The sequence below is a fragment of the Schistocerca gregaria genome, chromosome 3, assembly GCF_023897955.1.
Source record: "Schistocerca gregaria isolate iqSchGreg1 chromosome 3, iqSchGreg1.2, whole genome shotgun sequence".
Taxonomy (NCBI): domain Eukaryota; kingdom Metazoa; phylum Arthropoda; class Insecta; order Orthoptera; family Acrididae; genus Schistocerca; species Schistocerca gregaria.
In genome coordinates, this window is record NC_064922.1 from 894,735,448 (window position 1) to 894,761,248 (window position 25,801).

Genomic DNA, 25,801 nt, shown 5'->3' on the forward strand with positions numbered 1-25,801 from the left:
GGGTTAAGAATAAATATTGAGTGAGTGTACTATTTTTAAGAGCAGTACAGGCATATTAAGAGATAACTTGTGTTCAGGGGCTGTATTTTGGTCTGGAGGGGCAGGGCTGGAGGATAGAAGTGTGAGGGAAGGTAGGTGTGCTTCCCTCCTTTATAGATTTGAAAACTGAAGAGTGAGCAGGGGATTCTCCACTCTGTTTACCCCAGTACATCTTATGAATCACTGGTGATGCAGTGCGCAAATGTGCACAGAATGGGAAGGGGGGGCAGCTGTTTATTTTCCACAAAGTGTGTTGACACTTTATGGAATACAGATAAGAGTTATGAATAATAGTAATGCAAGACCTCACTCATATGTTCAGAATTTATATAAATTGGTTCTTACTCACCCTGTACTGCAGCTGTAACATTCGTTCAGAAAGGCAGCTTACTCCACCGTGAGTGCTACTCGCTTTTCATTTTGCAGACAGAGTATAGCTACACAACATTTCCTGTCCAGTTCTTTTATGTGAGTAGACAAAATAAGTTCACTAATATCCTGTTTATATGTTGGAGTTATTCTCAGTTTATTAAATGTAAGTATTTATTTGCAGTTGTTAAGTTAGTTGTAAAAAAAGATCGTCAGCTGGAGCTGTGAACTGTCTTCCAAAATGAAGAGTCTGTACCAAGGGCAACATGCTGTCAATATGTATTCGACAATGTTGATTTCTTTCTATGTATTTAACACTAGTTACCAGCAGATTACTCTTCTAGGCCTGAGGTCATGGGTTCCCTAAGCTTACACACTACTTAATCTAACTTAAGGGTAAATTTGGAAAAGGGAGTGCAGGGGCAAAAAATAAAAACTTTGTGGTTTGTAATTCTGTCAGAGATGGTGTAGCACAGTTGAACGGAATGAAAACTGTTTTGGAAATAGGTTATAGGATGAAAATCAACCAGTGTAACACAAAGATAATGGGATGTAGTCAAATGAAATCGGGCAATGCTGAGTTCTTTAAATTAAAGATTGAGGCACTGAAAGTAGTAGATGAGTTTTGCCATTTGGGCAGCAAAATAACTTGTAGAGAAGATATAAAATACAGACTGGCATAAAGGGGATGTAAAATTCAGACTGGGAGTAGCAAGAAAAGCAATTTTTAAGAACAAGAGGAGTTTGTTAACATCTGTTTTCAGTTTAAGTGTTAAAGAGGTCATTTCCGAAGGTATTTGTCTGGAGTGTAGCCTTGCATGCAAGTGAAACATGAACAATAAACAGTTCAGGCCAGTAGAGAGTAGAAGATTTTAAAACATTGTGTCCTAGAAGAATACTGAAGATCAGATAGGTAGATCACATAACTAATGAGGGAATACTGAATCGAATTGGGAAGGAAAGAAATTTATGGTATAACCTGACAAAAAGAAGGGATTGATTGGTAGGACACAGTCTGAGGCACCCAAGAATCTTTAAGTTGGCAATGGAGAAAAGGGTGGAGGTTAAAAATTTTAGAGGCAGAACTTGGCTTGAATATGGTAAGCGGATTGAAATGGATGTAGGATACACTACTTTTGCAGAGATGAAGAGGCTTGCACAACTGAAGACCATACCAATAACGGCATATCCAGTGCCGTGTGAGTGTGAATAATGTGCTCAGTCATTTGACTGTTGTGGATCCCTACTTATCTTGCCACTCGGGAGTACCTTATGATGCTCCCATTGATATTTATGGTCATTGTTGTTTGCATGTTGTTCTTGCATGATTGTTGTGGTACTGAGATTAGGAAGGACGACTGTCTTAATGTTTGATAAATGTGTGGACTACTTAGCATCATGGAGTGTAACATTTTTATATCTTAATTGTTTTGAATGTATGAATTTACCTTCAAAAGTGTGTGTAAATGATATTCAAAGCTGTATTTAGGTTTTGAGCGATAAATTTGTGTTGTGACATAATATGTGATTTAAATACATTTTTAGAAAAAAAATGAAATTTGTATAGATAAATCGGTGAGATTTTTCAGTGACAGCAGTATTTCAGTGACAGCAAGCATGAAAGTTGTCACTAAGAGCTACTGAAAATAATAGAGTATTTTTCTGCTATTCCAGTGCATAATGCAAATGCTAAATGTGTTTCTTACCAGTTTTCCCCAGTGGAAATATGAAAGAGAAAGATTCAATATTAACCCTCAAAAGGCTGTTATATTACTGAAATACAATAACAAAGATATTAGTTGCTCAGTAGCTGTTCAGAGAAATATGGTTAAAACTTCAAGGAAAGTGTTGTTATCTGTGAGTACAGTATACCAGGGTAAGTCAGTAAATAAGTCAGAAATGTCAGTTTACCTTATACAGTGGTTGAATTACATGCACGTGTTTTGGTGGCAGGTTGCGGCAAACGTATGCTTGTCTTACAGGCTGCTAGATATAGCAAGGCAGCCAGTGCAAGATGGTGATTGTGCCACATGAGTGTAAAGGGGTAGGACAGCATGCGGTCATCCACTTTGTGGACCAAAAGACTGCCCATAGAAGAAGTGCATTGCAAAATGTGTCCTGTGTATGGTGACAACAGTTTATCACAAGAAGCTGTGTTCAGTTGGATCCAGGAGCTTAACAAAGGAGGGAAAAGCATCAGAGATTGAGAGCATCCGGGTCATCCTGTAGCGGTGACAATAGATCATTCATAATGACCAGCATGTGACGATTGGTGATGTTGTGCGTGCTGTAGTCTGTTCACGTGGAACTATGTACAACACCATGCACGAGCAGCTGAATTTTCGTAAAGTTTGTGAACAGTGGGTGACCCACATGTTGTCTGAGGAGCATAGAATGAACAAAATGGCTGCGTCTTTGAAGCACTTGGTTGGTACTCTGGGGAAGGAGAGAACTTCATTACATAAATTGTTACAAGGAACGAGCCTTGGGCTCACCAGTTTTAACCGTAAATCAATCAGTCATCTGTGTAGTGAAAACATTCCAGCTCCCAAACAACAAAAAAGTTCTAGGCTGTTCCATCAGCTCACAAGCTCATGCTCACCGTGTTTAGGGATGTGCAATGGGTCATACTAATGAAATGCCAGTCTCACAGTGAGACCATGGATGCCGTGTCACATTGCACCACTCTGTAGGAAAACAGGCTGCTCACTGCAGATGACCTGGTCTCCTAACAAAGAAAGCAGTTCTTCTGGATGACAATGCCTACCCTCACACAGCAAGACAAACACAGGTTTTGTGAACATTTCATTGAGAATGCTTGAAACATCTGCCCTATGATCCAGACTTAACCCCAAGAGACTTTCGTTTGTTTAGGCACCTAAAATCTCATTTGGGTGGCTGACGTTTTGAAAATGTTGATGGTGTAGCCAAAGAGGTTGCACATTCACCGTGACAGCAACTAAAATACTTTGCTGCCATATATCAAAGACTTTTAAGGAGATTGTGTGTGTCTAAGTGTATACGTGTGTAAATATCAGGAAGTTACATTGATTATTATTGCTGCTGTTTTGTTTTGTGGCTTACTTGTTGACTGACCCTTGTATAAAGTAGTGTCTGATCCTCTGCTGCATCATGATGTTTTATGGTGTAGCCTACATTTTACTCCTTCATGTTCTACATTTCACTAAAACGATCTAGTAACCTCACTCATAAGTAGTACATACACATTACTTAATACCATGGTTTGTGAAAACATGATATGTGATGGTGTGATCTAGGTGCTTTTCAGTTTGAGGGGTTTGGCACTCATTTGAAAATTGATGTTGGAATCATAATTTACCTTTTATAATTAGATGGAAACTGTATTATGATATGCAATTTCCTTGTCTCTGTCACCATTAACTGATAGGAGTACAATAATGTAGCTATGTTAGTGAAGTTCTGTATTTGAACTTAGCTACACCAGGAGGCCTGATCAGATCAAATTTCTAATTAAATTAAGTTTCATTTTTCAGTTTGATGATTGTGTGTTATGCTTTTTATGTTCTGTGATGGTGTTTTTGTAAGACTATTCACAAAAATTCATGTGATGGTGCTTTTATAAGACAGTATTCACAAAAATTCACTACTGTAACTTTTTTAATGTGTGATATTGTTATTCTGTTCACAGCAACTACAAGATTTAGATGAGGAATTTCGAGAAAATTATACAGAAATTTTGACCAGGTTCTACTTAACATTTGAAAGTATTCACAAGTATGTGACCGATCTCAACCACTTTTTAGAAGAGCTGGAGGAAGGTATTTATATTCAACAAACTTTGGAAGGAGTACTTCTTGATGAGGAAGGACGACAGTTACTAGTAAGCAGGATTGATTTTTTGTGTTGGTTTGTTTGTTAATGCACTGATATTCTATTCTCTGTTGATTCTTAGCTTTGACTCCTTTAAAATTATCAAAGCAGGAATTATTGATTAATTGGAAAATATTAAATAAATAACTTTTTGGACATCTACTCAGATATTTACTGAAAAGTTTGTAGTTCAAACTGCTTCATCAAGATCTTGGTCTGCTATTCATGTTGTTGAATGGAGCAATGTAAATGTAAATGTCACCACTTTTTCCACGGTCATAAAATACTGTCCGTCCATCAGGTTGCTGAGAAAGCAGGAGATGAAAGATAGTAGATTGGTAAGCAAGATGCCAGCTTCAGTTCAGAGTTGATGGAAGGGACAGAGTGGGAAAGATGGATTAAAAATTGAAAAGAAATTAAATTTGGAGAGAGTAATTCAGTTATTGAATAGAAAAAAGGAGAAAATAAGGAAGAGGAGAAAAAAGAGGGTGAGAGACAAGGAGGGAGTTGCGGGTATGAAGAAAACAAAGGGGGTAAAGTAAGTAATGTGTGGAGGAGAAAGGGGTGCTTATGCCAGTTAAGATTAAAACATGGAAGGGTGCAGGATGAAGGGATATGTTGAAAAGTAAACAGTAGCCAACATACCAGTTGGTAAACAGCAAGATTGGTTTTAGAAGTTGCTGTCTCTTAAATGTTGTAGGATTTACCAGTGTGGGTCTGGAGTTAAGTGGTTGTGGGTAAGTGCATTGGCAGGCCTTACAAAGAGAATGATTACAGGAGCAACAAACTTGCTACACTGTAATGTTCACAGACCATTGTCCACACCCTGTTGTTGTCATCATGAAATCTTTTCACTGTTAGATAATCTTGTAGCACTATCTGATTGATTTTGCTATGTCACTTACATGCTCTCTGATGGATGGCTTGAAACATTAGTAGACTAGTGATAAGCCTCAGGCACTGATGAGCTTTTTTTAGTTCCAACATTTGCAATGTCATATCCTGCCATGCAGTACAAAACCCTTGTTTCACTTAAAGAAAGACAATTTTTGTTTTATGAAACTTGGCAGTTGAGTTGTGTAACTTATAATGCCATACTTCCTGTGATTTAAATTTATTGAACTGTATGTGTTGACAATGTTAATTACCTTATATTCAAATTCAATGCAGGGCTCCAGTGAATGGTACATTTTCAGATTTTATTCTGTTTCCAGTGTGAAGGTCTGTACCTGTATGGTGTGATGCTGCTGTTAGTTGACCTCCACATAGAAGGAACGGTGAGGGAGCGCATGCTTGTTTCTTACTATAGGTACAGTGCACAGAGATCCAGTGCTGACAGTAACATTGATGATGTGTGCAAATTGTTGCGCTCTACTGGCTTTGTAAATACTCCTGGTGCGAAAAAAATACCAAACTATCCAGTAGAATACTTCAGGTAAATGTCCTATACTGATGCCAGAGTTTTTACATCTGTTTACTTGCTTTAATTGTATTATTCAAATTTGGCACACTTTGTGAACTGTATGGTGAAGTTGCTTATTACCAGCCGTCATTAGAATTCAGAAACATGCTGTATGAAAGTGAAGTTGTTCGTGACTTTTGTAAACCAATGCAGGTTTCCCCTTCATGCTGATCTGCTCTATGAAATGCTAGTAAGTGTAATAAAATTCAACACAGAATACATTCCTATTCAGTTTAAATTTGCAGCCGTAACTATCTGGCCATTCAGTTTTTGCCAGTTTAGAGTGTAAGTTCTCATAACTTTATCTCAGTTATCATTGCATTTTAGATCTGCTTCTTGTGTTGTCCTTGATTTATCCATCATCATACACCCTAGAATAACCAGGAATTTTATCGCATGGGCTAAATTAGGGGAAAACCCATAAATTTTTTAGAATTCCAGAACTTTTTGTCTTAGTTTTCAATAAAATTTTTGTAATTTTTACTGGTAAGAAATGATGATCCAACAAAGAATTTTACTTTAGCCTGCCACTGCAGAATAATGTGCACCAATAAAATGTAAACAAAAAAAAAACACACCAGATAAAACTAAATTGCAAAGAAAATGCTCAATTTACAACAACAAAACACAGTGCACAAGCAAACACCTGCCGACAGCAAAATATGTCAAAGGCTTTACAATGAAGACTATGCAATACTTTGTTAAAACAAACTGCTTTTGGTGAGCATGATGTCACACTGTTTACATTTCTAACAGGTCACAGGAAAATATAGTGAATGATGGTTTGAGGAGTGTTACTTTCAGAAGGATGTAGGTTGTAGTAGGTACTGGGAGATGAAGCAGCTTGCACAGGATAGAGTAGCATGGAGAGCTGCATCAAACCAGTCTCAGGACTGAAGACAACAACAACAACTTTCAAAATAAATTTCCTTTTACGAAAGATGAATTACATTACGTGTGAGAATGTGCGATGAATTTCTTAAGTCAAAGAGCATTGTCTCTCATTCAAAACTTAACACTTTCAGGAGCACCCACTGAGCAAAATTTCGGACCCATAAGACCAGATATTTATGTCATTATTTAAAATTTTACTGGCACATTTTGTTTGATATATCTTATAGGATAACACATTCAAAAAATATTGATATTATATGTGGAGAAGCTTAGCTTTTCTTCTACATCTACTCCTACAAGGTTACTCTGCAATTCATGCTTAAGTTCCTGGCAAAGGGTTCATCGAACCATTTTCATACTACTTCTCTACCATTCCTATCTCGAATGGCGCCTGGGGAAAAGGAACACCTAAACCTTTCCAGTCGAGCTCTGATTTCTCTTAATTTATTATGATGATCATTTTGCTCTACGTAGGTGGCTGTCAACAAAATATTTATGCATTCAGAAGAGAAAGTTGGTGATTGAAATTTCGTAAATAGATCTCGCCGTAAAGAAAACCACCTTTGTTTCAGTGACTGCCACCCCAACTCGCTTATCATATCAGTGACTCTCTCACCCGTATTGCATGATAACGCGAAATGAGCTGACCTTCTTTTTGCACTTTTTCGATGTCCTCCGTCAATCCTACCGGATAAGGATCCCATACTGCGCAGCAATAATCCAGCAGAGGACGGACGAGTTTAATGTAGACTGTCTCTTTAGTGGGTTTGTCGCATCCTCTAAGTGTTCTGCCAACAAAGCGCAGTCATTGTTTTGCTTCCCCACAATATTATCTATGTGGTCATTCCAATTTAAGTTGCGTGTAATTGTAATTTCTAGGTATCAGCCCTTAGATTTGTGCGACTTATCGAATACCCAAAATTTATCGGATTTTGTTTTAGTACCCATGTGGATGACCTCGCACTTTTCTTTCTTTAGTGCTGATTACCACTTTTCGCACCATACAGAAATTCTCTCTAGATTATTTTGTAACTGGAATTGATCATCTGATGATTTTACTAGACGGTAAATTACATTATCATCTGCAAACAATTGAAGGAGGCTGCTCAGATTATCACCTAGATCATTTATATAAATCAGGAACAACAGAGGGCCTATGGCACTACCTTGCGGAACACTAGATATCACTTCTGTTCTACTCGATGATTTGCCGTCTATCACTATGAACTGTGACCGCTCTGAGAGGTCAGTTTCCTGTCTGAGAGGAAATCATGAATCCAGTCACACAACTGAGACAATACTCCATATGCATACAATTTGATTAATAGTCACTTGTGAGGAACAGTATCAAAAGCCTTCTGGAAATCTAGGAATATGGAATCAATCTGAGATCCCTTGTCGAGAGCACTCATTACTTCATGGGAATGAAGAGCTAACTGTGTTGCACTAGAATGATATTTTCTGTTGGTTATGTATCAGTAAGTCATTTTCTTCAAGGTGATTCATAATATTATAGTACAGTATATGCTGCAAAATGCTACTGCAAATTGAGGTCAGTGATATGGGTCTGTAATTCAATGGGTTACTCCTATTTTCTTTCTTCAATATTGGTGTGACGTGTGCTACTTTCCAGTCTTTAGGAACAAACCTTTTGTCAAGTGAGCAGTTGTATATGATCACATGACATGAGCTGTGATTGGCTAACAACAACACATCACTATCTCAATTTCAGTGCTTCAGAAACTAACGTGCTGTGTTTGGTGGATTTCATGTTTATACTTTCGTATTATGAAAAATGCAGTGTACTTGCTGCTGCACATCAAAGATATTCCCAGAACACCCCTACCCCATTTTTTTCTGCATTTTGTTCCCTAAAATGCCGGGATGTTCTGCACCAGCGTATAAAACCTTTACCATTCAAAGGATTGAAAAGTTTCCCAGTTGTGAGGGAAAGTTTACTGTCACTTGAAATGGAAGAAGCGTATTTTCACCTAGGAAAAAGCGTCTTTTTAACTGGGAAATCTGGGAATTTATTTCCTTGTCTGCATATACACCCTGGTCGTGCATTACTGTGCTTTGAAGGTAGCAGAATTCCTTTCCTTTGATGGTAGCAGAATTCCTTCACTTCATGTACTATGTGGTCCCAAATTTTGATGTTAATTTGATCACTAATCTCATTTCCCCTACCCTAATAATTCTTGTCTTGATTTGGTTTACTCATAGTCCATATTCTGTGCTCATTTGACTTAATTGCGTTCAACAGGCCCTGTAATTCTTCGTCTGAGGATAGCAATGTCACCAGCATATCTTATCAGTTGAATCCTTTCACTCTGAATTTTAATGTTATTCTAGAATCTTTTTTGAATTTCTGATGTTGCTTCTCCATTGTACAATTTGAATGGTAGGGGAGAAAGCCTGCAGTCTTGCCTCACATCCTTTATTTTTCCTTAACAGTCAAATCAGGGCTTCACTGTACCCATTTTGGTGGAGTCCCTTAATATGCTGCAACTTAGCTGTGACTCTTGTCCTCGTCTCAGAGATTGGATGGGTACTGTGGGTAAAAATGCTTAGGATCATATACTACTGCATTGGATGATGAGTTTTGAACCTACGAACTTTTAATCAATATTTAAAACAGTAATGTTGTGTACTGATTGATTTAGTTTCTGTTTTCTTACAGGCGATTTACAATAAATCCACTGTATGTGGAAATGGTTTTGGGTCGTTTGCGGTCAGATGATATTTATAATCAGCTTTCGGCTTATCCTCTACCTGAGCACAGGAGCACTGCACTGTCAACTCAAGCTGCAATGCTGTATGTGTGCCTCTTCTTTGATCCAAATGTGCTGCACAACCAGACTGCCAAAATGAGAGAAATTGTTGATAGGTTTTTCCCTGATAACTGGGTAAGTTACATCATTCAGTAATAAGTAGTCATCGTACGCCATGCGATGGGCTTAGGTGGTAATGTTTTAAAGTTAACCGTTTGCTTCCTCATTTCACATTTTGTGATAAATGCTTTTTATAAATAATAAAGTAAAAAAATCAGTTATTTTTGCCTTTTGCAGGCATTTGTTTGATAATGAATACATAGGTGATAGTTGGCTGCAAGGTAACACACTGAAATAGTTATAGTTCATCCAAAAATGACAATTTTGTGTCATGCAGTTTTTAAGCAGACTTCCTTCCAGATACATCACAGTCTTCAGCCGAACGCCAACAAATTACAGTTTACTGGGTGGCTGCTGCTACTCGCATTTCAGATCACTACGTATCAGTTACATAGAGCACATTATTTGCTATTACCAGTTCTGTATAACAGCTCCCATTCTCCTTTCTTTCGTGGTTCTATATATAGTTTAAATTTGAGTGAATTCATACCAATTCTTAAAATTTATTTTAGGGGGCTTATTTCACATAGTTTATTTTAACATAAGTTTATTTAATATCATAATAGAGTTAACACACACTTTCTTGTACCAGTTCATATTCTGTTTTAAGTTAAAATTACTCTGGTCCTACTTTTTATTGGTATGGAAACTAAACAGTATCCATTATTATGTTTTTATACAAATAGTTTCTTGTGGGTTTTTTTATTTTTTTTTTTTTTTATGTTACTGAAACATTCTGATCCAGCTCATATAATGAAATATATGCATAATCATTTATTGGTCGAAATTTTTCAGATCTGTTAATTTTTTGGTTAACTGATGATAATTGTTGACTAAATTATTTTTAAAGCTTGAGTACTAGAATGTACTCTTAAACATGATGACTAACTCAGCTCAGTGTAGGTCTCTTTGAAGTTGCAAAATTATTAATGGTGTTCTTCTGGGTATACAGCCACATTGTTAACATTTTTTCCACATTATTTCCATGACCAACCCAATCATCTTCTTCAGATGCTGTGAGTTTTGCTGTTGTGAGTAGTCACTACCTGGGTTCCAAACCCAGAGTGAACTATTGATATCCCATGCCACCATTTATATCTTAGTTCAACCCCTGACATCCACTATGTCATTTGACACTCATCTGTTTTTCAGAGCCCATACCGATATTTCCTGAAATGCATGTTCTGTTAGTGTTTCCCAGGCCTATTAGATGTGATAGTTAGAGACCTCTTAACAAATTGAGTGTCAACCCAAAGTCTCATTTAAATTTCAACCTCAACACTTACCAAGGTGCCATTGGTGATACCGATCACCTGTAAGAAAGAATGAATAACTCTCAGAAACCTATGGGGGACAAGGAAACCGCATTTCTGACAGCCAATAAGAGCAATGCTATTGTCCTAATGTCACATGTGGACTATAATAAAAATATTGTAGATGTTGTGAATGGCATTACCTAGAGACAGCTAGATGTCTGTCCCACAGATAAAATCCGGAGGAAGACACTGACACTTCTCAGTGAGTCAGGCTGGTTGTGTGATGTGATTAAGGGTAACTGTGCCACTACCATTATATGACCTTCCTAAGATACACAACGAAGCTATTTCTCTAAGATCCGCAGTGTGTGATGTGGCCACATGCAGCGATAAAGTTGGAAAGAGTTCCTTGAACATTTAAACTCTGTCCATCCTAATGTAACATTCACAATGGAAATTGAAAAAGAAGGCAAGCTGTTAGTTAAGAGAGAACCAGATGGGTACCTGGCTAACAGTGTATATAGAAAATCCATGTGCACTGACTGCTGTCCCCACATTTTGAGCCATTGTCCTCTCTCACAAAGAAACTCAGTGCGAAAGACTCAGGTCCGTAGAACTTGAACACTTTGGCAGAAACAGCATCACCAAAGAAGTGAAACATCTACAAATAGTGTTCTAAATTAACGGCTTTTCATTAATTAATTACACTGAAAAATCAATGCGAACACACAGCACAAATCCTGCATTTGGTCATATACAAAAAGATCTGTGTTTGTTAACAGCTACAAGACTTTATAATGACTGACTGTCAATAAATGGTAAAAAGTGCCCCTGCAACATATTCTGGTGGTGAGCAAAACCTTTATGAATTTATGCTTCAGTTTAATAACATCAATTAAAGAAATGTGAAGCTATCATCAATGAGCTATTTGGTTGAACACTACAGTGTTTTACTAGGTATGGTCCATTTGAAGGTGATATGCCCTCGCCTTTCTGTAACCTTTAGCTTGACATAACCAGCCAGTTTTATAGGAACCTGTAGTTTGAGATAGATTTTGAACTATGGTACAGCTTGGCAGTTTTCAGTTAATCATTGCTGTAGCAAAAGAAGCAATAAGTGTCAGAAAGAAATTCTTTGACTTAAAGCAATGTAAAGAGAAGAAATATTTTTACAGGGCTATTTAAATGAAGCATCAGAATGTATTCTGAGAGTAGTGATAAGGAGGAATCATATTTGTTTTCTCATTTTATGGTGTTTCTCCAATATTGTTGTCATGGAGTCAGGTAGAGATTTGAAGAAAAAATTATTTCACATTATAACTGTAATGAATAAAGATACCATCTGATAACATAGTGACTAGTGGATTGGCACGTAAACAAAAATAGTAACTGGGCTTATGGAAATATATTTTTATGTGTCTTATCAACTCAAAATATATTTCTTACGTCCTTCTGCAGATGAATTACTGGAATGTCACCCATTACTGCTACTCCTATGGGGGGTAGATATACATACAAATGCAACAGCACAGCTATAGGCCCTTACTTGGGATTCTCTTATGCCTACTTTTAACAAAAATACAAATTCATTGTCTGAGCTACCACATTCAAATTTTCGTTTACACTCTATCTCTTCTCTTCTCTTCTCTTCTCTCTCTCTCTCTCTCTCTCTCTCTCTCTCTCTCTCTCCCTCATGCCTCATATATACTAGCATCTTCTTACTGTACATCCGCCTCCCTAGCATTACTGCCTACCATGTAGGGGGCCCGGCTCAATTCCCAGCAGGGGACTGGGTGTTGTGTGTCGTTCATCATCATTGATTCGCAAGTCGCTGATGTGGCATTAACTAAAATGGACTTTCAATACGGTGGCCTAACTCCCCCAAATGGGGCCTCCTGGCCAACAAAGGCATGCAATCTACCTCCCCCCCCCCCTTACTGTAGAGTTTCAATTAGAGCGTGAGGGTCATGTATTTATGTTAAGAATGGTAAGAAGTGACATTGTCTCTCTCGGTGACAAAACAACTTTGAAGTGTCAGCAATAAAGCTATCATATCAAAATGTTTCCAAAGAACTTGTCATATTATGAGTATATCATTCTCCTAGTGGTGATTTTGACGTATTCTGTACAAATAGATATAGAGTCTAGAGCAAGTATCAAACACAAAAAGTAACATCGTGCTATGTGGAGATCTTAAGGTAAATACAGCAAAAATAGATAATGTTACTAATGCTTTTCCGAGCATTTTATGTAGCTTTGGAATGGCATCACTAGTTAGCTGTGCAACAAGGATAACGACACACTCAGACTCTACTACTGATCATATAGCCACTGTTATTGGCACAGAAAACTGTAACTTAGTATTGTCAAATTGCACAAACAAATGTTCCTATGGGAAAAGCAACCAAGCTACAGGTATACAAAAGAATCTACTCCAAATCATCCATGCAAAATTTTACTGTACAGTTAAATCATGAAACCTGGGACGATGTATATGCACAAACAGATATTCTGTCATTTCATGTCATTGTTTAACCTCAAATTTGGAGAATCGTTTCCCAAAGTCCTATTTCCTATTGGAGCACAGATCAAAATGAAGTGGATCACCAGTCGGATTGCAAAATCTGCCTAAACCTTTAGACAACTCAGCTCTATAAAGAATACATGCAGTGACCCAGGTTTTGTAAGCTATTACAAAAACTACAAAAAATTCTACAGAAAGGTACTGCCAGCAGCTAAAAAGTCAGCTAATGACAAACTGATAAAAATGTAAATAACAAAAGTAAAGCTGCTTGGACTTAAGTAAAACGTGAGACTGGAATTTTCTTTTTTTTTTTTTTAAAGGAGGCATCCACTCAGACACTAAAATCAAGAAATCAGGCAATACAATCAGTGATCAAAAAGACCTGTTTAACTTCATAAACTCATACTTCACCAGTATTGCAAAAGACCCACAGAGCAAATTTCCAAAAAGATCTGATGTTCCAGTGCAAAATTACATAAAAAATTCAGCGGTTCTGCTCCCCACTACTGAGAGAGGAGTAAGCAGTGCCATAAAACAATTAAAAAACAAATCCTCAACAGGACTGGACAAAGTCCCTCTTTGTGTGTTAAAATAGTGCATAGACAGCATTAAAGCCAGAATGAGATTTTCACTCTGCAGCGGAGTGTGCGCTGATATGACACTTCCTGACAGATTAAAGCTGTGTGCCGGACCGAGACTCGAACTTGGGACCTTTGCCTTTCGCAGGCAAGTGCTCTACCAACTGAGTTACCCTAGCATGACTCACGCCTCGTCCTCACAGCTTTACTTCTGCCAGTACCCGAGTTCGAGTCTCGGTCTGGCACACAATTTTAATTTGCCAGGAAGTTTCAACATTAAAGCCCTTTTAACTAACATCATTAACCAGTCTTTTAAGATTGGCTGCTTCACAGACTACCTGAAACTAGCTAAAATCATACCTCTGCAAAAAGAAAGGTGATGTTCAAAACATAAGAAATTACAGGCCAATTACTTTCTCTTCAAGTATTTTCCAAAATTGTGTAGACATTAATGAAAACTAGACTTAGGAGCTACTTAAATAAATATAATCTTCTCTGCAAGGAACAGCATGGCTTCAGATTGGGCAGAAGCACTGAAATTGCAATAGCTCAGTTTACAAAAATTGTTCTTGAATCATTAGACAAGGACAGGTAAGTAACTGGAATTTTCATAGATCTATCGAAGGCCATCAATACCATTGATAACAACATTCTTCTACACAAGCTGGAGTCTCGGGGAATCAGGGGAATGGTAAATAAGTGGTTTCCATTGTACCTAAATAACTGCAGAGTGCAGAGAGTAGAAATTTCACATAGCACATCCAAATATGTGGTAAATCACTAATCTGACCCACAGTATGTTAATATAGCAGTCCCACAAGGAAGTGTTCTGGGCCCAATATTGTTCTTAATTTATATTAATGATTTCCCACAATGTGTGGAGCATGGAGAAAATGTACTTTTTGCTGGTAACAGTAATATACTGATTACCAGCAAGACACCTGACCTGGTATTGGAAAAAGTCAATGAAGCACTAGCAGATGTTTACAAATGGTCTACAGAGAACAGAGTAAGTCTCAACATTAAGAAAACAAACAGCATATACTTTAGAATAAACAAGAAGCACAAAACACTAAATTCCTAGGACTGCACATCGACAGCCAACAACAAAAAGGGGATGAACATGTCATGATTATCTCAAACAGGGTCTCCACAGCATGCTGTGTGCTTAAGAGTTCTTCATCAGTGTGCAGTGACATCTGTGTAAGGTCAGCTTACTTTGGTTATGTGCATCCCATCCTTAGGTACGGAATAATCTTTTGGGGGAATAGTACCCAGAACCTACAAACTTAGATAAAGCGTATACTTAGATAAAGCTTTTGACAATGTTGACTGGAATACTCTCTTTCAAATTCTAAAGGTGGCAGGGGTAAAACACAGGGAGCGAAAGGCTATTTACAATTTGTACAGAAACCAGATGGCAGTCATAAGAGTCGAGGGATATGAAAGGGAAGCAGTGGTTGGGAAGGGAGTAAGCAGAGTTGTAGCCTCTCCCCGATGTTATTCAATCTGTATGTTGAGCAAGCAATAAGGGAAACAAAAGAAAATTTCGGAGCAGGTATTAAAATCCATGGAGAAGAAATAAAAACTTTGAGGTTCGCCGATGACATTGAAATTCTGTCAGAGACAGCAAAGGACTTGGAAGAGCAGTTGAATGGAATGGACAATGTCTTGAGAGGAGTATATAAGATGAACATCAACAAAAGCAAAACGGAGATAATGGAATGTAGTCGAATTAAGTCGGGTGATGCTGAGGGAATTAGATTAGGAAATGACACTTAAAGTAGTAAAGGAGTTTTGCTATTTGGGGAGCAAAATAACTGATGATGGTCAAAGTAGAGAAGATATAAAAAGTAGACTGGCAATGGCAAGCACAGCGTTTCTGAAGAAGAGAAATTTGTTAACATCGAATATAGATTTAAATGTCAGGAAGTCTTTTCTGAAAGTATTTGTATGGAGTGTAGCAATGTATGGAAGTGAAACATGGACGATAAATAGTTTGGACAAGAAGAGAATGGAAGCTTTCGAAATGTGGTGCTACAGAAGAATGCTGAAGATTAGATGGGTAGATCACATAAGTAATGAGGAGGTATTGAATAGGATTGGGGAGAAGAGAAGTTTGTGGCATAACTTGACCAGAAGAAGGGATCGGTTGGTAGGACATGTTCTGAGGCATCAAGGGATCACCAATTTAGTATTGGAGGGCAGTGTGGAGGGTAAAAATCATAGAGGGAGATCAAGAGATGAATACACTAAGCAGATTAAGAAGGATGTAGGTTGCAGTAGGTACTGGGAGATGAAGCAAGTTTTCAGATTACAAAAGAGAGCTGTAAGAATAATGACAAAATGCAATAAATGGGCTTATTACACGGAATGATTTAAAAACCTGTGCATTCTGACTGTTCCTTGTGAGTTTATTTTTTAGTCCATAATGTATATCAGAAAAAAAATCTAGACAATTATAGCTTGAATAACGCTATTCATGATCACAACACAAGGTTGCGTCATTGCCTTCATTTAGATAGAAGAAATAAGCTAAAAGCTCAGAACACTGTTGAGTATCAAGGCATGATAAGCTGCCACAGAATATAAAAGAAATTAGCAGTATGTATTCTTTTAAAAAAAACTGTAAAAATGTTTTTGCAAGAGTGTTGGTTCTACACTGTGGACGAATATCTTAAATGAAAACCAATGAATTGTTGGGAACACCTAGCATAAGTTATTCCTGACATCATATTTTTTTCATTCATGTATTATGCATTTATGTCTATGTAAAAATGTCTGCTATTTCATGTCAACACACCTAGGATATTTATAAATTATATTTTTTATTTTGTGTAATATGTGTGCAGGGCTTTGTATTTGTGTATGTTAGTTCTACATCAAAATACCTATGCTTATTAAACAATGTAAATGGCATTTGTTAAGAACATATTTAGATTTCATGCCATAATTTGTACACTCACTGATGACATCCATACAATGTAAATTGTCATAAGGATGGATAAATAAATAAATAAATAAAATAAAATATATTTACATTAAGGTAGCTAGAGTTTGTGTAAGCTATTTACCAATAATTACAAATAAATCAACCTTTATGAAGATTTTTTAATTTTTTGTAGTGGTTGTGTATCACAGAGTGTTACTAAAGTATTTTATTTGTTTGTAGGTCATTAGCATTTATATGGGTATAACGGTAAACCTGATAGACTCTTGGGAGCACTTCAAAGCAGCAAAGACAGCCCTCACTAACACGTTAGAAGTGTCCAATGTTCGAGAGTACGCTTGTAAATATTCATCCAGGTTACAGGTAAGAAACTGTGAAAATGCTGCTTATTAATATTTGTGGATTTATGCACTATAAGACAGTATAATGATCCCGTAGAAATCATATCTGTTAAAACCCATTGTTTCTTCATACTTTGGGCATGGACAAACAGTTAGGAGAAGCAAGATTACGAGATAATTTAGTAGGAAAGCTGTGCCAAAGAAGCCACTGTGTTGGTTTGAAATGGGATTCTGCAGCTGGCTTGACTGACCCACTAATTTCACAATTCATCTCTTTTCTCCCCACAGTTCTTTCAGCTTTTACAAAAATTCTTGACACTAAAATTGTGTTCTAATTAGATATGTGAACTAAGATCCTTACTTTTTGAGGACAATTATTCTTACAAACTGAGTTATTCAAACTTGTCTCATAACAAACTTCTCTGCAAAGTGAAAAGTCGTGGAAAAAAAAAAAAAAAAGCAACCCTTGAGCTACATGTGGGTTATCCTCCACTCCATACTTTCACCTGTTATATCTGGTCCAGCAACTACTTCAGACGGGTTTCTGTGTAATTTTGAGTGTAGAAGTGATGGTGTAATGTTCTGTCCTAATAATGTTCTAGAATCCACACTTCAATTCAATGATCAGTAACCTTTGCCTGTTGCTGGCTTTTATTCAATAATCAACTCATTGTTGGGTGGTTGTTTGAAATGCAACACACTGAAACTGCTATAGTCCATCCAAAAATGTTAGTTTACTTCTATGTGATTTTCAGCTCTTCTTCAGAATTCTGGACAGAGATACCCCAAAGGAATTTACCAGACTACAGCAAATCAAGGTTCTTTCGGTGGCAAGTGCTCTTCATTGCTTAAAATACTGCACACCAATTACATACAGAGCAATACTACTACTTAACGTTCAAGAACTGAAAGATAAAGAACTTATCATAAATGAGTTTGGTCTTGATAACGAGTTTGATATTTTTTATCTGAGTGAACCCTGGGATAATGAGAATGAACTTGCTGTTGCCAAATTTGACAATTTTAGTATAGTAAATAGCTACTGTAGGAAAGAGCACATTAGAGGTGGTGTGGCAATTTATTCCAACCAGTCACTCAATTGTACAATAACCAAACTAGACCTAAATTCCTGTGTGATGAACAGCACTTTGAAGTTACAGGTATAATCATTAATAGTCATAAGCTAATAGTAGTATCCATGTACAGATCACCAAAGGGAAGCATTAACATATTTTGAGAAAAAATGGACATGCTATTGAGTGAATTAAGTAATATTAAATGGCTACACTATCATATTGCAATAGGAGGTGATTTGAATGCTGATTTTGATGTTACTAAATGTAAGGGGAGTGTTGCAGATCTGGGAAACTTACTAAGACAATACAGTTTACATCATGTTAATAACAGACCCACAAGAAACAAAGCATGTTTAGATAACATCTTTGTAAACTTCAAGACCACTGAAAACACATGCGAAGTTATAGTGTTCCCATTCTCTGACCATGACTCTGTATCTCTAAATTATGCAAGTAAAATTCCCCTCAATAGGAGCAATGCAAACAGACCTGTCCCAAAAGTTGTGATTATCAGACCTGTAACTGAGGATAAAATTAACACATTTCGTAATTCCCTTGCTGACAGAGACTGGTTTGGCCATTGTAGTGTCGATGGACATTACACATCAAGTAATGACCTGCCAGCCAAAATAATATTTGATAGATTTTTTAATGCATTCTTGACCCTATTTAACCATAGTATTCCCATAAAGAAAATCAAAATAATGGACAGCAGCCACAAATCCAGATCTCAAAACAGACAAAATATATGACACACTAAACAGCTGACAGATCTAAAGAAACAAGTTTTGTTACTGTACAACATATACAATAGTATGAAGCCTGACTGTGTCAAATCAGCCTATGTGGAATCCAGGAATGAATACAAAAAAGCCATCTTGCAAGCCAAAAAACCTACAATGCCAACAGCATACATAATTCCACCAATAAATGCAAAACTGCTTGGAAAGTAATTAACAGTGCTGCCACAGATACTAAAAAAGACAAAATTAATATCCCACCACAAACACTGAATGAGTTTTTTATTAATTCAGTGAAAGAAATAGGAGACACAATTATCAAACCAGACATTAGTTACTCTCCCAAAATTGGGATAGACAGTCACTAAATACAAGCATGATAACCTTCTCCGAAGTATCGCCTAGATATGTACAAGGAGTCATAAAACAAATGAAATCATCTGATAGCTTAGATATATATGGCATATCATGCAACCTGCTAAAAAAAATGTGTGATTGCATTCTCTACCCTTTAACCCATTGCATAAACAAGTGCTTACTTGAGGGATATTTTTCTGATGTGTTAAAACTGTCTAGGACTGTCCCAGTTTACAAAAAGGGAGATAAAGACTCTCCATCTAGTTACAGGCCTATTTTAATAGTACCCACCTTCTGAAAGGTAATAGAATGCATCATGTACCAACAATTATCATCTCACTTTGTGAATCTAGGAATAATTAATGCTACACAATACGGGTTTAGGAAGAATCTGTCGACCATTGATGCAATCAGCACGGTAGTCAGTTACATCCTCAACGTTTTTGAGAACAAAGGCTTTGCTCAGGCCTCATTCTGTGACCTAAGCAAGGCCTTCGACTGTGTTGAGCACACACCACTACCAGAGAAACTAGAATTCTATGGCATCAAAGGAAACAGTCTCAGACTATTAAAAGCTTATCTCAACAACCGTAAACAGGTAGTTTGTGTTGGTAAGGAAATGTCAAACAGAAAATGTGATAGTAGGTGTGCATCAGGGATTTGTACTGGAGCCCTTCCTGTTTCTGATAATGATCAAAGACCTCCCCTCGTTTATTAGATCCACCACTGTATTGTATGCAGATGATACGACTTTTCTTCATAGCAGTATCAATCTTAATGATCTTAAAACCTGTGCTGAAACTACACTCACTCATGCAGCGTATTGGTTCAGAGCAAATGGTTTCCTGCTAAATGAAAATAAAACTCAGCAGATAATCTTCACTCTAAGAGACAAGCCACTGTCTGATGACCCTAGTTCTGTTAAATTCCTGGGAGTTTATTTAGATGAAAAGTTATCCTGGGGCCAACATGTAAACTATATTAGTAGTAAGCTATCTAGAGTAATTTATTTATTAAGACAACTCAGAAATTGTGTACCTGAAACATACATCAGATCATCTTATTTTGCATTTTTCCAAAGTATAATATCCTTTGGCATTATCTTGCGGGGTAACTGTAGTCATATACATGACATCCTATTATTGCAGAAGAAAGCCATTAGGATAATTACAAATTCTTCACATAAGGCTCACTGCAAACCCTTATTTACTAAACAAAAAATTATGACTGTAATAAACCTCTATATATCCAATGTCTTAATCTTTACGAAGAAGAACCTACAAGATGTGAAACGTAGAGAAATTGTACATTGTTACGACACAAGAAGCATCAAACACATATACACGCCTTACCACAGACTATCAAAATCAATAAATAGCTATGAAGTCACAGGGCACAAACTATTTAATAAGCTGCCACATGCCATACAGGATCTTCCTGAACATACATTCAAAGAAAGACTGCATGAATGGTTTATTGCCCACTCGTTCTATGATATCAATGAATTCTTCAACTGTAAAATGCAGTAATCCAACAGATGACCCACTGTACATTTGTTGTAATATAAGCTAAAATATTTCAGTAGTCAATACCTTATCACACTGTATTATAAATTGTAACTTCATTTGACGTTGTCAATTGCTGTAATGGCCTACAAACAATGAAATCTTTATTATTATTACTACTACTACTACTACTACTACTACTACTACTACTACTAATACTACCCTGCTAGTGATTTTTATTTATTGTGTAATTAACATGCACTTATTTCTACCTGTCAACAATTCATATGCCTTTTTAAGCACTAATTACTCTATTCGATTGAGATTTATATGACCAATGAAATCGTCAAATTAAAATAACTTCCAACTATGGCAAATTATATAGAATCAAACAGAATTATTTGATGAGGAAACTCTGTGTTGTAAATTTTTTTTTATAGGTCAATCATCCAGTAAAAGTGTATTAGTTCAGTCAAAATTTTTAAAGCATATGGGGGTTACAAAATTTTAAACATCCAGTTCTGTAAAATAAAAGTGCTTGTAAAAAAACTTAATGCACAATAGGAATCAGCAAAGCCCAAATTTCTTTCTGAATAATAATAATTTAGGAAGAAAATATTCTGTGAAGTAATTGTGACAGTTATTTGGCAACATTGCTCAAAAGTAAATAAAAAACAGCATTTATTTGTTCTATGACTGATATCATAGTATAAGAAGCTCCTCCACTTTGCTACATTTTATGGTGCTCCTGAAATTGTGTGAGAGGCCTAGATAACTCAGTCAGTAAGAAGACTACCCATTTAACATGAGGGTCTGGATTTGAGTTCTGACCTGGCACAACATTTTAATCTATGTTTGATCTACTTGTTTTCTTGATGTGATGGCTTGCTGAATGCTAGATAAACTAAAGAAGCCATAAAAATTATTTTCTTTTGGGTATAATGAAAGATTGCATGCATTTTTCTGTTGAAAGAAACTGATACCACAGACGCAGCAGCTGTTAAAAGAAGGAGTTTTAGTGGAAGAAAATGTCTTGGACCATGTCAGCAAGGTTACAAATATCATACGTGAATGTAATGTGACTTTGCGATGGCTAATGCTCCACACTGCAGCCCCAGGAGCTGGTAAGATTTTTATATTTCAAATGCTTTTGAGTATGGTAGTCTGCTAGTACAGTGTAGCTTGGAGCTATAAACTAAGACATCTAGATGACTAGTTGCTCACTTCCATCCAGTCTGTAAACCTTAATTGTACTGTTGCATGACACTGCATGAGTCTATCCAAGGGTGTTGAGATGGAACTCGACCTTCAGATAGGTGTTAACTGTTTAGGAGAGACATCACACAGCAGTGAGTCCTAGTGTCCAAATAAATTAGTAGAAGTAGAAGCTGAATTGTTTTCAGTTAAGTTAGGAACTTAGTATTAAACAATGGAAAACCCAGAATAAAAACAGATGCCTATAAATATCTAGGATACAGGCAAAAACTAGGAATAGATAATACAAATATTAAAGAAGAACTAAAAGAAAAATATAGACAGACTAACAAAAATACTTAAAACAGAATTGACAGCAAGAAACAAGACAAAAGCTATAAATACTTATGCTATACCAATATTGACCTATTCATTTGGAGTAGTGAAATGGAGTAACACAGAACTAGAAACACTCAATACACTTACACGATTGCAAAGCCACAAATATAGAATACATCACATACATTCAGCAACAGAAAGATTCACAGTAAGCAGAAAGGAAGGAGGAAGGGGATTTATAGACATAAAAAAACCTACATTATGGACAGGTAGACAATTTAAGAAAATTCTTTATAGAACGAGCAGAAACTAGCAAAATACACAAAGCATTCACTCATATAAATACATTGACTACACCATTGCAATTTCATAACCACTTCTACAACCCTTTAGATCGCATAACATCAACAGATACAAAGAAAGTAAATTGGAAAAAGAAAACACTACATGGCAAGCACCCGTATCATCTAACAAAGCCACACATCGATCAAGACGCATCCAACACATGGATTTATGATTGTAATACAGGATCAAATAATAAACACCAGATATTACAGCAAGCATATCATTAAATATCCCAATACCACAACAGATAAATCCAGACTTTGCAAACAACTAATAGGAACAGTAGATCACATCACAAGCGGATGTGCAATACTAGCAAATACAGAATACACCAGAAGACATGACAATGTAGCAAAAATAATACATCAACAACATGCCATACAACACGTTCCCACATACAAGTATGCACCACAAAATGTACTGGAGAATGGTGAATACAAATTATACTGGAACAGAACCATTATAACAGATAAAACAACACCACATAACCAACCTGACATCATACGCACCAATAAAAAGAAGAAATTAACACAACTAATCGAAATATCCATACCCAATACAACAAATATACAGAAGAAAACAGGAGAAAAAATTGAAAAATACATCCAACTGGCTGAGGAAGTCAAGGACATGTGGCATAAGGATAAACTTGACATTATACCAATTATACTATCAACTACAGGAGTCATACCACACAATATACACCAGTACATCAACACAATACAGCTACATCCAAACGTATATATACAACTACAGAAATCTGTAATTATTCATACATGTTCAATTACCCGAAAGTTCCTACAGGGTGTTTCAAAAATGACCGGTATATTTGAAACAGCAATAAAAATTAAATGAGCAGGAATAGAAATACACCGTTTGTTGCAATATGCTTGGGACAACAGTACATTTTCAAGCGGACAAACTTTCGAAATTACAGTAGTTACAATTTTCAACAACAGATGGCGCTGCAAGTGATGTGAAAGATATAGAAGACAATGCAGTCTGTGGGTGAGCCATTCTGTACGTCGTCTTTCTACTTTAAGCGTGTGCTGTTCACAACGTGCAAGTGTGCTGTGGACAACATGGTTTATTCCTTAGAACAGAGGAATTTTCTGGTGTTGGAATTCCACTGCCTAGAACACAGTGTTGTTGCAACAAGACGAAGTTTTCAATGGAGGTTTAATGTAACCAAAGGACTGAAAAGCGATACAATAAAGGATCTGTTTGAAAAATTTCAACGGACTGGGAATGTGACGGATGAACGTGCTGGAAAGGTAGGGTGACCGCGTACGGCAACCACAGAGGGCAACGCGCACCTAGTGCAGCAGGTGATCCAACAGCGGCCTTGGGTTTCCGTTCGCCGTGTTGCAGCTGCGGTCCAAATGACGCCAACGTCCACGTATCGTCTCATGCGCCAGAGTTTATACCTCTATCCATACAAAATTCAAACGCGGCAACCCCTCAGCGCCGCTACCATTGCTGCACGAGAGACATTCGCTAACGATATAGTGCACAGGATTGATGACGGCGATATGCATGTGGGCAGCATTTGGTTTACTGACGAAGCTAATTTTTACCTGGACGGCTTCGTCAATAAACAGAACTGGCGCATATGGGGAACCAAAAAGCCCCATGTTGCAGTCCCATCGTCCCTGCATCCTCGAAAAGTACTGGTCTGGGCCGCCATTTCTTCCAAAGGAATCATTGGCCCATTTTTCAGATCTGAAACGATTACTGCATCACGCTATCTGGACATTCTTCGTGAATTTGTGGCGGTAAAAACTGCCTTAGACGACACTGCGAACACCTCGTGGTTTATGCAAGATGATCGTGTGATTGCTTTGGGCTATCCGAAACAAACAGGAGGTGGCGTGGATTGGCCTCCCTATTCGCCAGACATGAGCCCCTGTGACTTCTTTCTGTGGGGACACTTGAAAGACCAGGTGTACCGCCAGAATCCAGAAAGAATTGAACAGCTGAAGCAGTACATCTCATCTGCATGTGAAGCCATTCCGCCAGACATGTTGTCAAAGGTTTCGGGTAATTTCATTCAGAGACTATGCCATATTATTGCTGCGCATGGTGGATATGTGGAAAATATCGTACTATAGAGTTTCCCATACCGCAGCGCCATCTGTTGTTGACAATTGTAACTACTGTAATTTCGAAAGTTTGTCTGCCTGAAAATGTACTGTTGTCCCAAGCATATTGCAACAAACGGTGTATTTCTATCGCTGCTCGTTTAGTTTGTATTGCCTTTTCAAATATACCGGTCATTTTTGAAACACCCTGTAAATGCAATGTAACATACACCGTACAGTTAAAAGGAAGTCACGCTTGATCGAGTTCCGCCTCACTTTCCATTTTTAACCAGACATAATGTCTGAGAAAGGAAAGAAATAATAATAATAAAGTAAAATAACAGTGTTATAATAAAGTGTTAATGTTTTGAAAAATGTCATCATACCTGCTCCTAAAGTAAAACATTATTTTATCCCTACACAGACCACTCATCCATAAATTTCCACATAGCCTCTATACTCTTGCTGTTCCTTTTCCCCTCCCTTGGGGAACATGTCTGGGATGTTTTTGGGAATGTGTTCTGCGTTTTCAGTAGCCTGACATCAGAACAGCTCTCCCCAGGTTTTCATTCCTTTTTTATTTCCTCATTCCCCTTCTCCTGTCTTTCCTCTGCTTTGGCATTTGAAGTTCCTCTTTTTCTTCTTCCTGTTTGTGCACTCCTGAAGTCTCGCCCGTGCATCTGACGCGTAACAGGTGACTGGGTAATGCATGATTCCCAGCCCCGGGTCAATAGGTAGGGTTTGTGCCTACCCCCTGGTACAGGCCAGACCAAGGGAGGGGTGATTGCCTGAGCTGTTACCTTTCCAAATTGCCAATTGGTCCCTCTGTAAGTTGTTTTGGAGGTGTGACCTGAAGTGTGAACAGTCACCTAAGGTGGGTGCACCCCTCTCTGAGGGAGCCCCCAGTTGGAGGGAGTGCACCATCAGAGACACTATCAGTTGTGGAGGATGTTCTTGCAACTAGCCAGTCATCTTCTTCACAGTCTGTTTCTTCTAAATGTACCGTAT

General features: G+C 37.3%; 1 protein-coding gene across 8 annotated transcripts in view; it reads left to right on the top strand.

The window, feature by feature from the left end:
* Nucleotides 1–25,801, top strand: part of LOC126355143 (WASH complex subunit 5) — a 165,418-nt gene that overhangs the window by 40,678 nt on the left and 98,939 nt on the right. For all 8 annotated transcript variants that reach the window (XM_050005334.1, XM_050005336.1, XM_050005335.1 and 5 more), the window contains 5 exons: nucleotides 4,079–4,270; nucleotides 5,475–5,695; nucleotides 9,297–9,522; nucleotides 17,038–17,178; nucleotides 21,808–21,958. In XM_050005334.1, coding sequence (XP_049861291.1) covers nucleotides 4,079–4,270; nucleotides 5,475–5,695; nucleotides 9,297–9,522; nucleotides 17,038–17,178; nucleotides 21,808–21,958 — 931 coding nt within the window. The remainder of the gene's footprint in view (nucleotides 1–4,078; nucleotides 4,271–5,474; nucleotides 5,696–9,296; nucleotides 9,523–17,037; nucleotides 17,179–21,807; nucleotides 21,959–25,801) is intronic.